The 13,377-nt window shown below is 52.5% G+C and overlaps 1 protein-coding gene across 3 annotated transcripts in view; it reads right to left on the minus strand.

The window, feature by feature from the left end:
• The window catches only part of LOC146784459 (F-actin-monooxygenase MICAL1-like), a 356,165-nt gene that overhangs the window by 276,616 nt on the left and 66,172 nt on the right, over window positions 1-13,377 (minus strand). For all 3 annotated transcript variants that reach the window (XM_085633206.1, XM_085633205.1, XM_085633204.1), the window contains exon 2: window positions 4,436-4,744. In XM_085633206.1, the coding sequence (XP_085489332.1) occupies window positions 4,436-4,708 (273 nt within the window). In that variant the 5' untranslated portion in view covers window positions 4,709-4,744. The remainder of the gene's footprint in view (window positions 1-4,435; window positions 4,745-13,377) is intronic.

The following is a 13,377-nucleotide window of genomic DNA, read 5'->3' on the forward strand; positions in this document are numbered from 1 at the left end:
GCTGTCTTGAAGGAGCAGTTGATTATTTTCCGGAGGTGGGGCGCGATGGTTGTGCTGGCTTTGTTGAAGACGTGGTAAGGGCAGGGGTCCGATGGGGATCCGGAGTGGATGGAGTTCATGGTTTTGATGGTGTCTTCATTGCTGACGTTGGACCAGACGGTCAGGCGACTGGTACGGGTGGTAGTCGCAGGGGTGGTGGACTCGGTGGTGGGTGCGGGGGGGGTCGGAGTTAACTGTCGTGGATGTCGGTGATCTTGCGGTGGAAGAAGGTGGCCAGGGAGGCGCACAGGTCTTGTGATGGCAGGATGTCGTTGGTGTTGGAGCTGGGGTTGGAGAGTTCTTTCACAATGCTGAAGAGCTCTTTGGTGTTGTGTGCATTGTTGTCTAGGAGGTCCTTGAAGGCGGTCTTCTTGGCGGTCCTGATGAGTTGGTGGTGTCTGCGGGTGACGCTCGAGGGCTGTGTGGTTGTCTGGTGTTCGGTCATGGAGCCATTTCTTCTCCAGCTTCCGACAGGTGTGCTTGGAGATCCGGAGGTCCTCGGTGAACCAGGCGGCTTTGTTTGTGTGGTTGGTTGTGGGGGTCATCAGAGGGGCGAGGGTGTTGGCGCATTCGTTGATCCACTGTGTGAGGTTGGTCGCTGCGGTGTCTGGGTCAGTGGGGTCGGTGTGTGGTCTCAGGGCGAGGGCGGTAGTCAGTTGGTCCTCGGTGACCTTGCCCCAGCAGCGGCGCGGTAGCTGTTGGGTGCGGTGGGTTTCCTGAAGGTGAAGTAGACACATCTGTGGTCGGTCCAGTGGGGTTCGGTGGTGTGGTTGAAGGAGACGTGGGGGCTTGCGGAGAAGATTGGGTCGAGTGTGTGTCCAGCGGCGTGAGTAGGTGTCGTTACGAGCTGTTGGAGTCCGAGGTTGTCGATCAGGGCAGTGGAGTTGGCGTCGTTGTTCGAGGTGGAAGTTCAGGTCCTCGAGGAGGATGTAGTCCGTGGAAGCAAGGGCGTGGGTGCTGATGAGGTCGGCGATGGTGTCGCTGACCTGTGGGCGGGGTCCGGGGGGGTCTGTAGAGGAGTGTTCCTCTGAGGGTGGTGTTGGGGTCGGTGTGGATCTGGAAGTGCATGTGCTCGGCGGTGGTGAGGGTGTCGTATGTGTTCGTTGAGATTTTGATGGAGTCTTTGTAGATGATGGAGATTCCTCCTCCCACTCCGTTGGTGCGGTCTCTGCAGGAGATCTTGTAGCCTGGTGGGATGGCTATCGCGATGTCTGGTGCTGAGGTGGAGTTCAGCCAGGTCTCCGTCAGGAAGGCGACATCGGGGGCAGTGGAGACTAGGAGGTCCCAGAGTTCGATGGCGTGCTTGCGAGCGGAGCGGGTGTTGAGGAGGATGCAGCGGAGGTGGTTGGGTTCTCTGGCTGGTGGTTTGGAGGGTTGGATGCTGGTGAATCTGCAGTTCCGGCAGGTGAAGGGCCCTTGGGTGCGCTTTGGGGTGGCCCGGTAGCAGGGGTGGTCTTGTTCGGTGTTGAGTGCATAGAGGGTGCTTGCATCGTAGTGCAGTCTGGCGTTGCGGGGGGTGCGGCGCCCATGGGTTCTGGCGCTGGGCGCAGTCCAGGCGCAGACGGGCGCAGATGGGCTTGCCTTAGAAGCGCCAGTGGCGCGCCCGCTGAGCGCGGCTGCTTTGCGGCCTCCATATGAGGGGCAGAGGGAGGGAGGAGCAGCTGGGAGGTGGGAGCGGGGCGGCCAATGGAAGTGAGGGGGCGGGGCCGCAGGGGCTAAGCGGCGGGAGAAAAGCAGCTGGAAAAAGACAGCGGGAGAAGCGGCGAGGGTCACGGAGGGGGGGGGGGGGGAACAACAGAAGAAAAAGGGGGCACAAGGAAGGGTGAGAGCACAGGGGTACAGAAATAAAAAGGGAATAAGAATACAGTCAAGTAGGCAAAAACGGCAAAACAGAGGTGACAGGCAACACCGCACACAGCCGGGATGCAGGCGGCTGACACGGGTGTAGGCAGCGGGCAGAGGGTCCAATCACACAGGGGGCTGCGTGGTGGTTGGGGGGAGCGACCTGCCTGGTGACAGGGTCTGAGGCTTCACCGTTGGAAGATAGATTAATACTTGACCCCATGCACCAAAAAGCCATATCACTCACATACAAAAAACTTTTGAACAACCGCCCTGACCCCTTGATACACCCTAGGCACAATTGGGAAGCTGACCTAAGCGACCTAGAAGATGATGACTGGCGAGATGCTCTGGCTTCTCCCAGGGAGGTCGCGATTCCTATGAGACTACGCCTGGTCCAATAGAAAGTACTTCACCGTGTGTAACTAGATGCTGTGATTCTGGCCAAAATAGGTGGGCGAGATGACCCGATGTGCCTTAGAGACTGTCAACAGATAGGGACCTCATTCCACGTCATATGGGATTGTCCCGTGATACGGAAATATTGGGATGATGTTACCATGCAAATGCAAAGGGCGGGAGGTAAGACTTTGGAGGCCGCCCCACAGCTCTGTCTTCTTAATATTCGGGATGCTACTGACCTCACCCAAAAGGAGAAAATGTGGGCCTCACTGGGTTGGATCATAGTAAACGAAACGTTGCGCAACACTGGGGGGTGGGAGCTGCCCGTACTCTGCGCGACTTTGCAGCAGATATGTAACTAGCAATGATAGCTGAAAAAGACATCTTTAAAAGCAGGGGTTGCCCTAAGAAATGGGATCGTAAATAGGGTGGGTGGAATAAGTACATAGGTGACATTTGCCTATCCCGAACACTTGAACTGCAGCAAGACCGGTTCCAAATGGCACACCTCTCCAACATTGAGAATGTCAGTATACATGGGGATGAGTAATGTTATATACATTTTAATATTCGGTTGCTAGAAGCTGCATACTTGTGGTATATGACTGTAGTACAAAGCCAAACTCTGATCGATGATTGTGTTCGACGCGGACAATGGGATTCCATGTGACTGTATATGATGCAATCTTGCAGTGCTTCTTTTCCAGAATGAGACTCATATCCATGTGCTGTACTGCTGATTTACGTTTGTTTTTTAATAATAAAATGTTTAATTGAAAAAAAAAACAAAAAAAAAAGGCGTTGTCAATGTGGAAAGCCTCTACGTGCATAATACATAACAGCCACAGCTGCAATGCCTCGGCACCAAGGTAAAACGATAAGTAATAAGTCTCTCCCTCTGCGCAGGATTTCTTACTCAAATATATTTTGGAATTTCTCAATTTTTCTAAAATCATCAGCTTATGAGTTCTGAAAATGCATACATTCTCTTCATGCTTTTCAATTTTTGTTTACTTATATTAATTCATCCAAGCAACAGCTTCTAATTCAGGAGGTTGGTTTGCACACCGGAGAGCTATTTATAGGTAGCGGGGGGAGTGGCTGCCAGCAGCTTACGAGCTACTAGTAGGGGACACCTGCACTGTGCTGAAGGGGATGTGGAATGCAGAGAGACAAACCATACCTGGTAGGACTACCTGCAAATTAAGATCTTTTGGGTTGAAATCTTGGCAGCTATGAAAGAAATATTGGGATATCAGCTACACGCAAACTTATTTTCTATAATACTGGGCCTTGGACCCCTCCCCCCCACCTTGCTACACCAATCAAAAAGTAACAGAGTGATAATGTGATCTGAGTGACAGCTGCCATTAATGGTTTTCTAGAAAAGAACCCTCACCAGCAGGAATAACTATGGAATATCTTGGCAACGGAGTAACTGACTGCAGCCCTACTAGACTCAAGGAATACATCTGAATCAGTTTGGGAGACACTTTAATATTTTTTATCCCAGGGGCATTGTTAGACCGCTATCCCAACACGTTGAAAAGACCTGAATCGGTCCTATTATAAGTGAGCACTGGAGCTCCTGCAGGAAGGGTTGGTTGAGGGAGTGTGTGTGTCTGTGTCTATACCCAGACTTCAATTTTACCAGTATCTTAACCCAAAAGTTCAAATTAAAGGGTCTTGTTTCAAGCCCACACTCACTCCCTGTACCCCAGGTTCATCCACTCCATTGAGTTGTTCCAAAGAGCCCTGGCTGTGACACCCCCTTCATTAGTCTAACATTACACCCCATGCCGAGCCCAGACTTTTTATGCTCCTTTATTCAAACCACACTGTTTACTACATACACAATCCTTATTCAGGCCACTATTTCCCCTTCACCTTGGCTCTCGAACTGTCCATAGACTGGGTTGCTTTTACCCTCTTTAAGCAAATATTGACAGACCAGCTCTGATTACAACACTTACAAGATAAGTTTTGTACTCTGATATTCTCCCATATCCAATTTCCCATGGTTTATACCACTCCCTGCGTGTGCTTTGCCCTTATATCATCTTTGGCATTTTCACAGTCGCTTCTTGCCAGTCCTACGTCATCCCACCCTGGTTTTGACTGCGGTTGTCTCCCAAACTCCTGTCTTCCTTACCCTCGTCTTTGCACAGGGCGTGGCCTGGTTGTAGATGATGTGACTAGCTTTTTTGTCTAACTTGGTCCACAAGGCTTTTGCCTTCCAGTAGTTGAGCCGGGATTTGAGTTTTTGGTAGAACTGGAGTTGACCATCTGGTTCTGGTTGCAGGCCCAGACATCGGCAGAGCTCCTGGAAAGTCCCAAGTGTCTCCTCACAGCTTCTGGCCAAAAGAAATTTGTCAAATACAGAATGGGCTGTGTTCTGGGAACTGGATGCCTCCGGTGGGGCCATCTTTTTGTCACAGGAGCACTGCCAGGTGGTGAGTGCCTGTAAGAAATAACACAAATATGTTTACTTTTCAATAAGGACACAGAAAAAAATTCTAAATCAGAAATACAAGGCTTTTAAGTGCAGGCATACAGGTAGGTGGATGTTTCCCACAAGGGTGGCCATACTGTGGAGCAATTCTCTTCCTGTAAATAAATAATGCACTTGCCACTGTAACAGATCAGGTAGTAAAAGTGTAACCTTAGGCCCCTTCTTCCCCATGCTCCCCCCCCCCCACAGTTCTGCAGGAGGCCAGATTCACTAGTTGTGTGTGGTTAGTGCAACATGAGAATGACATTGCAGGTCTATTGCGTTCCCAGTCTTTTTCTGATGGACAGTAGCGAAGTGAGGCAAAATTTATTTTACCAAGTCTGCCAAAGAAGACTGCTGCGGCAAAAAAAGAATTTCATTATAAACCTTTACACAATATGTCCTCATTAGGGAGTACACCTTTCCCGGCTGCACCAGAACCTCTCACCTCTCCCCAAACATCAAAGATCCAAGACCCAGCCTATTTCTGAACTCCATTTTCTCCTGTTGACATAGCACATATAAAAGTATTGGAAGCGAGCGGGGTAAGTGCTTTGTCAATGCCAGACAACTATAGCATTTTGTCTAGAAATGAGGGTCTTTGTTGCATATATGGCAGGGCCCTGGATGCAAGGGATGTTGTGTGCCCACCAGCGTGAAAATGTATATTTGTATGTATATGGAATTTCTATAGCACAAACCTAGCCAGAAGGCCTCAGAGCACTGTACGTGGACAATTTCGAGCAATCCAGTCAACAATTGATAGGAGAGGTAGGTGTACTGTGCGTTGTTAATGAGCTGGGATACAGTGTTCATTAAAGAGGTCTTCAACTCCTTCTTGAATTGGAACAGCGTTTTGGTAGTCCAGATGGATATGGGATGCAATTGCCTATCTCGGATGCTGCATGAAAAAGGCCTGCTGTTTTGCTTTTTCTTTTTTACACTTAGTCTGCAGTTAGATGGTGTCCTGGCTGTGGGTGTGCTGCCAATCGCTAGAGATTGAGAGTTTGTCTGCAAGATAAGCTGGGGTGCTGGTCGAGATAACTTCATAAATTATGCAGCTAGGTTTGAAAATGATGCTGGCTGGCAAGGGGAGTCAGTGGAATTCCATCAGGATGGAGGTGAGGTGGCCATATTCCATCAGGCCATGGAGGAGACATACAGGATGCCATTAAGCAGGGCCAGCGTGAAGTCTGGGAGGCCACAGAGCAGAGCTTTATCACCATCAAGATGCAAGAGTCTGAAGGCTTGAACAGAAGTTGTGAAATCGCTTTTTGGAACAAATGGTTTCACTTTCTTTAGAAGAGAGCTGGTACAAGGCTGGCTTTGTGTTTTTTGAATTTTACTCCTTGAGAGTGCAGTTGGTGCCTAGGTTGAAGCCACGTGTCTTGGCATTGGGAGAAAGTTGGGGTCCAGAGCCATCAGGTTCATGTAATTGGGCCAGGTTTATACTATTTTTTGTTCTTTGCTAATGGGAATTCTGTCTTGGTTGGGTTGAGCTTCAGGTAGGCGCTGGACATCCAGGTCTGGATAACTGATGTCCAGGCACCAGTTAGAGGCACTAGATGTCAGAGGAGACTTTCAAGTACTGTTGCTTATCAACTGTGTAGTGGTAGAGCACAATGCGACTTCATGTAAAGGCTGAAGATTGCAGGAGACCGTAGAGAACCCTGGCGGACCCAACAGGTGATAGGGATCATTTGGGACCTGAAGGCATTTGTTTCTGAAAACAGAAGCCCTATTTGAAGATTCGTAGTTTGAGAAATTGAATTATGATATAAATATAGGTCCTATAGGAACGTTGGTTTCGCCCAACCCCCAGTAGATATTGTTTGGATTCAAGGACAATGTACATGTTTGTGTCCACTGGACATGTAGGCCCAAGCCCCTACTGCACAAATCCTTAGGCTGCCAGGTTACAGTACCAGAGTATGGAGCTTCTATGACAAGACTGCCAGGCACTAAAGACAAAATTTGAGTACAAATGTATAATCTGTTCAAACTTCTTAAATTCTCTACTATGATCATCGAGCGCGCCCTAAAGAAATGCTGTGAGCTCAGTTAACATCACTCACAATGGTACAATACTTGGGTGATCCGGTTTTCCTCAGAGTCTGGGCTTCTAATATAATTATATAGAAATATGATTTTTCTGATATATTCAATATATCATTATACCTTAGCAGGGAGGCATAAAAATGTCCTCTCCATGTCTATTTAATGAAAGCAAAGTACATACTAATTTTCAGTTGTTCACTCTTGATGAAGCATGTACTGATTAAGATATCACATAAGAATTATATTTACAAGACAGGTTTACCAAAATAGGAAAAGGTGAAGCGGTGCAGTGCTTGTGGAACATGAAAACACATTTACTTGAAATGTACTCTTCATAGTCGAATCGATAAGCACTTTCAATCTAATGACTCCCCACAAAATCAGGTGGGCTGTTTCAGCATATCCTTGTATGGTTTGAAAAATGAACATCAGTGGCAGGTATTGGTAATGGAGTTAAAGGTTTCTACCAACGTAAACCAGTATACAGCGGCAGCAAATTCTACTCAAAGAATTACACAAGTGTCAGGCTCAGGGCTATAAGTGGGCTGGGTCCATCCGTGTTTGAGACGCGGTAGTAATTAAAAGCATAATATTATATTTATAACTCATTTATTTATTGATAAAGACAAAGATCGATTTCTGTACAATGAAACATTAAGGTAATCCAGGTTAGTAATTTAGATCGTGTTTACATTTGAAGTTTAACTTAATCTTGCGGTCCCTAATATCGTTAGCCATTTCCAGGCTGTTGTGTTTTTGTATTTTTTTTCTGTAGAATATTACTCTTCCATAGTGCAATACTTTGAACTCAGCCTCCTCCAGGTATGTATTAAAAGGCCACGATTGTGTGCTATGGAGTTGAGGCTGAAGGCAGTGCGAGGTTCTCCCAGTGGCCGTCAGTGGGTCAAAACGATGTTCAAAAGCCATGATCCTCCAGTCCTTACCCATTGCTCTGTGCTATCTGCGTAGAGGCCAAGTATTCCAGTTGCAATTGGGATTCTATGTCAGGACCGGAGGCGAGGATTATGCTATTCTTTCCACGCTTTATTAATAGCAGCCATTCAAAGAAACTTAACTACCATTCCCATGAACCATAGGGAATTAGGGAAGAACAAAGTTTGAACAATAGAGTGTCTGCGTGAGTCCACCAATCACAGGGCTACACGGCAATCATAGTCCTCTCTCCTCTTCCATTCCTCCTCTTTCTTTGCTGCTTGCAGCCAAGTTAAGTCGTGGTTTTTTGTCTCTTCAGGTTTCACTGTTGACTGACTGGTGCTTATGTTATCAGGTGTATTGAATTCCAATGTATTGTAATCATGTTTTGCTTTCCGTTTGTTATCTGCTTTGAGCGCTTTCAGATATTGTGACGCGATTGTTATTTCAGTAGGGCGGCGCGGCTGTCGGCCGCTGCCCGCCTGGTGTTGGTGTGAAGAGTTTGTTGTTTTATTACTTAAAGTGGAGTTCATTCCTTTCACCGCGCGTCAGCCGCGCCTTGGCAGACTCGCATTCGGCTGTGGGAACACCCTCCCTAGCCGCTTAGTTTCAGGCTTGCGGCATTCCTCCGGCTGCTACAGGGCGCATCGCGCCCGCGACGCGGCGAGCATTCCAGAGATTCCGCACATTTCGTGCTGAGATCTCGGAGTCTGCTTGCCGTGTCGGAGCCTGCCGTCTGCTTTCAACGCCCTGAGAGATTTGTTTCTGGTGCTTCCAGCGTGTATTCAGGCCTTTGAACGTCCGCCCGAGTCAAGTGCTCGGCTGGGTCTGTATAATTTCCGTCATTAGACGGTGCTGGCGTGTGCGTCTAACGCCTGGGGTATGTTTTTAATCGCTGGTATGCGCCCGTTGAACGCTCTCTTATAGTCTGTAGTGCAGGACTACCTGCAGGGACCTAGGATGCAGGCTGCCCTCAAGGTTACATAGGGCTGAGTAGGTCCCAGGGCTTGCCCTTTCTGCGAGTACTGCTCGCTCTTGACTTTAGGCCGAGACCCAGCCCCCCTTAGCCGGAAGTTTCCCTCCTTGCAAGCTACCCCACTTACCTAATCCGGTCATCTTCACCTGGGATGGAGTCCTACCAGGACGAGGTCTACACGGATGACCAGTGGGAGGAGGACCCACTAACGGCACTCCAGTGGGATGAATCCATCTACAAAGCGGTGGAGCAGGCTATTGGTCCGTTAGAGGACCGACTTTCCCGCCACATTGAGCTGGCCTGAGAGAAGCTGGCCAAAGCTACCCAGGCCACCCCGGACCCGGGCGTAACACATGCCGACTCTTAGCCCCCACCCGCTAAACGCCCCAAGAAGGCTGGGGTTGATACGGACGCCTTTGCCCGCCTTAAACGAGCCTTCCTTGCAGATAAAGCCCCACCTGTGGCTCCTGAGCCCTCGGGAGATACCGCTCCAGGGGATGAGGACGACGCTGGTCCCTCCCGTCCTTGGCTTCCAACCCGCCCGGCACCTGAGGCGCCTGCCCCAGATCTTTGTGCGGACATGTTGGATCCAGACAACATTCTGCATCCGAGATCCTCTGACTGGGCACCCTGTGAAAAGGTGTCCCAATATGTGGCTAACCGTATTCGCCGGCCGTTAGAGGCACAGCGCGAAGCTGTCTTAGGGCGGAGTGCCCTCGCCCCTCTTTGGAGGGCGAGGTTGCCGCCACCCCCGATATAGACCCTCGGATGGCAACCTTTTTGCAAACATTTGTCAAGGACGCTAAAAAGGGCATTGACAGATATTGGCGGGCTTACCAAGTAAAGCTTTTAGACGCCCTGGGCCCCATTTCCAAGATCTGAGATATGGCGGAGGAGGCCAAATCTTTGGGATCTCTTAGCTCTCCCAAAAACCTCTCCGCTTGGGCCCAGCGCGTAGTGGTGTTCCTCGGGAACACTAACTGCGCAATCTCCACAGAGCAGCGCAGGTCCCTTTTGACCAAGGTTGACCCCAAATTTGGGGACCTGGCCGACTCTGAAGCTGGGCCTGTCGCACAGGGCGGCCTCTTCGGAGAGCCGTTCCTTAATGACCTTGGGCGTTTTGCGAGCACCTTTACGTCTTTGGACAGAGCTCAATCTTCGATACAAAAGGTGTTCCGCCCTCGGGTTTTCCGAAGGGCCTGGCGAGGTACGGGGCGCTTGTTCGGCCGTCCAAACCAGAATAGAGGACAAGGCTCCGGCAGCGGGCAGTACCAGAATCAAGCCCGCTTTGGAAATCTCTATCCAACACAAGGACGTCGTGGCAAGCACAGGGGCGGTCGAGGCGGTGGCGCCTCCAGCTCATCCGGTGAGTGTTCTCCCTTCTAAAAGTAGGGGGCCGTCTGGTGCATTTTTTCCAGGTTTGGACTTCTGTCACGGGGGACGCCTGGGTTCTGCAAACCGTGCAGGGTTTCCACATAGAGTTTTACGGGGAGCCCGTCCAACCGTTCCCTCCGCAACCTATCGCCTTCTCAAAGGCAGACGCCGCCTTAGTGGATCAGGAAGTTTCCTCCCTACTAGCCAAGGGAGCAATAGTGGAGACTTTTCTCCACCCCCGGGGGTTCGTCAGCAACTGGTTTTTGGTGGACAAGCCAGATGGGGGCCAGCAGCCTGTCAAACTTGCAAGAGTTCAACAAATGGCTGGTTTACCGCCATTTCAAGGTGGAAGGAATCCATCTTCGCAACTTGCTCCGGCCAAACTACTGGATGGCCCGTCTCGATCTCAAAGACGCTTACTTGGCCATCCCTATTTTCCCCCCTCACCGGCGGTTCCTTCAGTTTCGCTGGCGGGACAGGATGTACGAGGTTACAACGCTCCCTTTCGACCTGTCTTCAGCCCCTTGGTGCTTCACCAAGGTCCTGCGCCCGGTGATCGAGCATCTGAGGGCGTCGGGTATGAGGCTTATCGTTTACCTGGACGATCTCCTCTTGATGGCTCAGTGTCCCCAAGCCCTAGCGGGCCAGCTCCAAAGGGCGGTCGATCTCCTCCAGAGTTTGGGATTCGTGATAAACGAGGCAAAATCAACTCTCATACTGGCTCAGTCCGTGGTGTTCCTGGGGTTTTCCATAGATTCGGTGGATTGTACCCTCAGCCTTCCATCCCGGAAAATAGCGAAGGTACGCCACGAGCTCCGGAGGGCGCTTGTTCAGCCCCAAATCTCCCTAAGGCAGCTAGACCTCGATCCAGGCTATCTTCCCGGGCCCGCTCCATTACAGAGCGCTACAACGTCTCAAAGCCCATCATTTGCGCAAAGGGTTAACCTACTCCCAGAAGGTAACACTCTCAGCGGAAGCCAGAGAGGAACTACAGTGGTGGCTCACCAATATGGAGGCCTGGAATGGGCAGGCGATTTTCGGCTCCGCACCGGATATCGTTGTAGAGTCAGACGCCAGAAGGTCTGGCTGGGGCGCCAGGTGTGGCGAGTTTACCACAGGCGGAGTGTGGTCTCCACAAGAACAACAGTTGCATATCAACTGTTTCGAGCTGTTGGCCGGGTCGTTCGCGATCCATTGTTGGACCAGGGACTCGGTTTGGTCCTGTGTCCTCCTCAAGATGGACAACGTGTCGGCCATCTGCTACATCAACCATCTGGGTGGTACGCGGTCCAGAGCGCTCTCGAACCTGGCGACAAATCTTTGGCACTACTGCCTGGACCGTCACATTTCCGTGACTGCGGAATACCTTCCGGGTCAGGACAACAAGGTGGCAGACTTCCACTCTCGCAATTTTCACGATGAGAGTCTCTGGAAGCTACATCCGGGAGTCTTTGCGGACCTCCAGAGCATCTGGGGTCCATTCTCAGTGGATCGGTTTGCCTCCCGTTTAGACCACCGGCTTTCCCAGTTCTTCAGCTGGAGGCCGGATCCACAGACGGACGTGTTTCTTCATGACTAGCGGTCCGAAACAGGATATGCGTTTCCCCCGTTCGCTATGCTGACCAGAGTCTCGGCTCAGGTCCGGCGTCAGAAGGCAGACATAGTCCTCGTTTTGCCGATTTGGAGGTCTCAAGTTTGGTTTCCGGTTCTTCTGGAACGTTCTTGGGATTCTCCAATCCCACTCCTCTGTTTTCCAATCCTCCTTCTCAGTCCGGACAAAGTTCCTCATCCGTTGATCGTCCAGGGCTCCTTAGCCGTGATGGCGTGGAGCATGGGTACTCACAAACTTTCTCTCGGGGCCAAATTTTCAGTGTGGTTTGTGGCCGAGGGCCGCACCGGTGGGGGCGGGGTCAGAGGGGGAGGGGCAGGGCTAAAGCAAAAAAAAAAAAAAAATGGTGACCATGAGGTTGAACACAGGTCACTGCAGCAGACTCCTTCGTCCACTGAGCCACCAGACCCGGCATACACACATCTCTCCCTCCGTCCGTCCCTCTCCCTCCGTCCGTCCCCCTCCCTCCCTCCCTCCCCCTCTCCCTCCCTCCCTCCCTCCCCCTCTCTCCCTCCCCCTCCCTCCCTCCCCCTCTCTCCCTCCCTCCCTCCTCCCTCCCTCCCTCCCTCCTCCCTCCCTCCCTCCCTCCTCCCTCCTCCCCTCCTCCCTCCCTCCCCCCTCCCTCCCTCCCTCCCCCACCCTCCCTCCCTCCCTCCCTCCCTCCCTCCCTCTCCCTCTCCCCCTCCCCCTCCCTCCCTCCCTCCTCCCCCTCCCTCCCTCCCCCTCCCTCCCTCCCTCCTCCCCTCCTCCCTCCCTCCCTCTCCCTCCCTCCCTCTCTCCCTCTCTCCCTCTCTCCCTCTTCCTCTCCCTCCCTCTCCCTCCCCCTCCCTCCGTCCATCTCCGTCTCCCTCTCCCTCCCTCTCCCTCTCCCTCCCTCCGTCTCCCTCCCTCTCCCTCCGTCTCCCTCTCCCTCTCCCCCTCCCCCCTCTCTCCGTCCGTCTCTCCCCCTCCCTCTCCCTCTCCGTCTCTCCCTCTCCCTCTCCCTCTCCCTCCCTCCGTCCGTCTCCCTCCCTCTCCCTCTCCCTCTCCCTCCCTCCGTCCGTCTCCCTCTCCCTCCCTCCCCCTCCCTCCCCCTCTCCCCCTGTCGGTCCGTCTCCCTCTCCCCCTGTCGGTCCGTCTCCCTCTCCCCCTGTCGGTCCGTCTCCCTCTCCCCCTGTCGGTCCGTCTCCCTCTCCCCCTGTCGGTCCGTCTCCCTCTCCCCCTGTCGGTCCGTCTCCCTCTCCCCCTGTCGGTCCGTCTCCCTCTCCCCCGGTCGGTCCGTCTCCCTCTCCCCCGGTCTGTCCGTCTCCCTCTCCCCCGGTCGGTCCGTCTCCCTCTCCCCCGGTCGGTCCGTCTCCCTCTCCCCCGGTCTGTCTCCCTCTCCCCCGGTCTGTCTCCCTCTCCCCCGGTCTGTCTCCCTCTCCCCCGGTCTGTCTCCCTCTCCCCCGGTCTGTCTCCCTCTCCCCCGGTCTGTCTCCCTCTCCCCCGGTCTGTCTCCCTCTCCCCCGGTCTGTCTCCCTCTCCCTCTCCCTCGGTCTGTCTCCCTCTCCCTCGGTCTGTCTCCCTCTCCCTCGGTCTGTCTCCCTCGGTCTGTCTCGCTCCCTCTCCCTCCCTCCGTCCGTCTCCCTCCCTCTCCCTCTCCCTCTCCCTCTCCCTCTCCCTCCCTCCGTCCGT

The sequence above is a fragment of the Triturus cristatus genome, chromosome 11 (genome assembly GCF_964204655.1).
Source record: "Triturus cristatus chromosome 11, aTriCri1.1, whole genome shotgun sequence".
Taxonomy (NCBI): domain Eukaryota; kingdom Metazoa; phylum Chordata; class Amphibia; order Caudata; family Salamandridae; genus Triturus; species Triturus cristatus.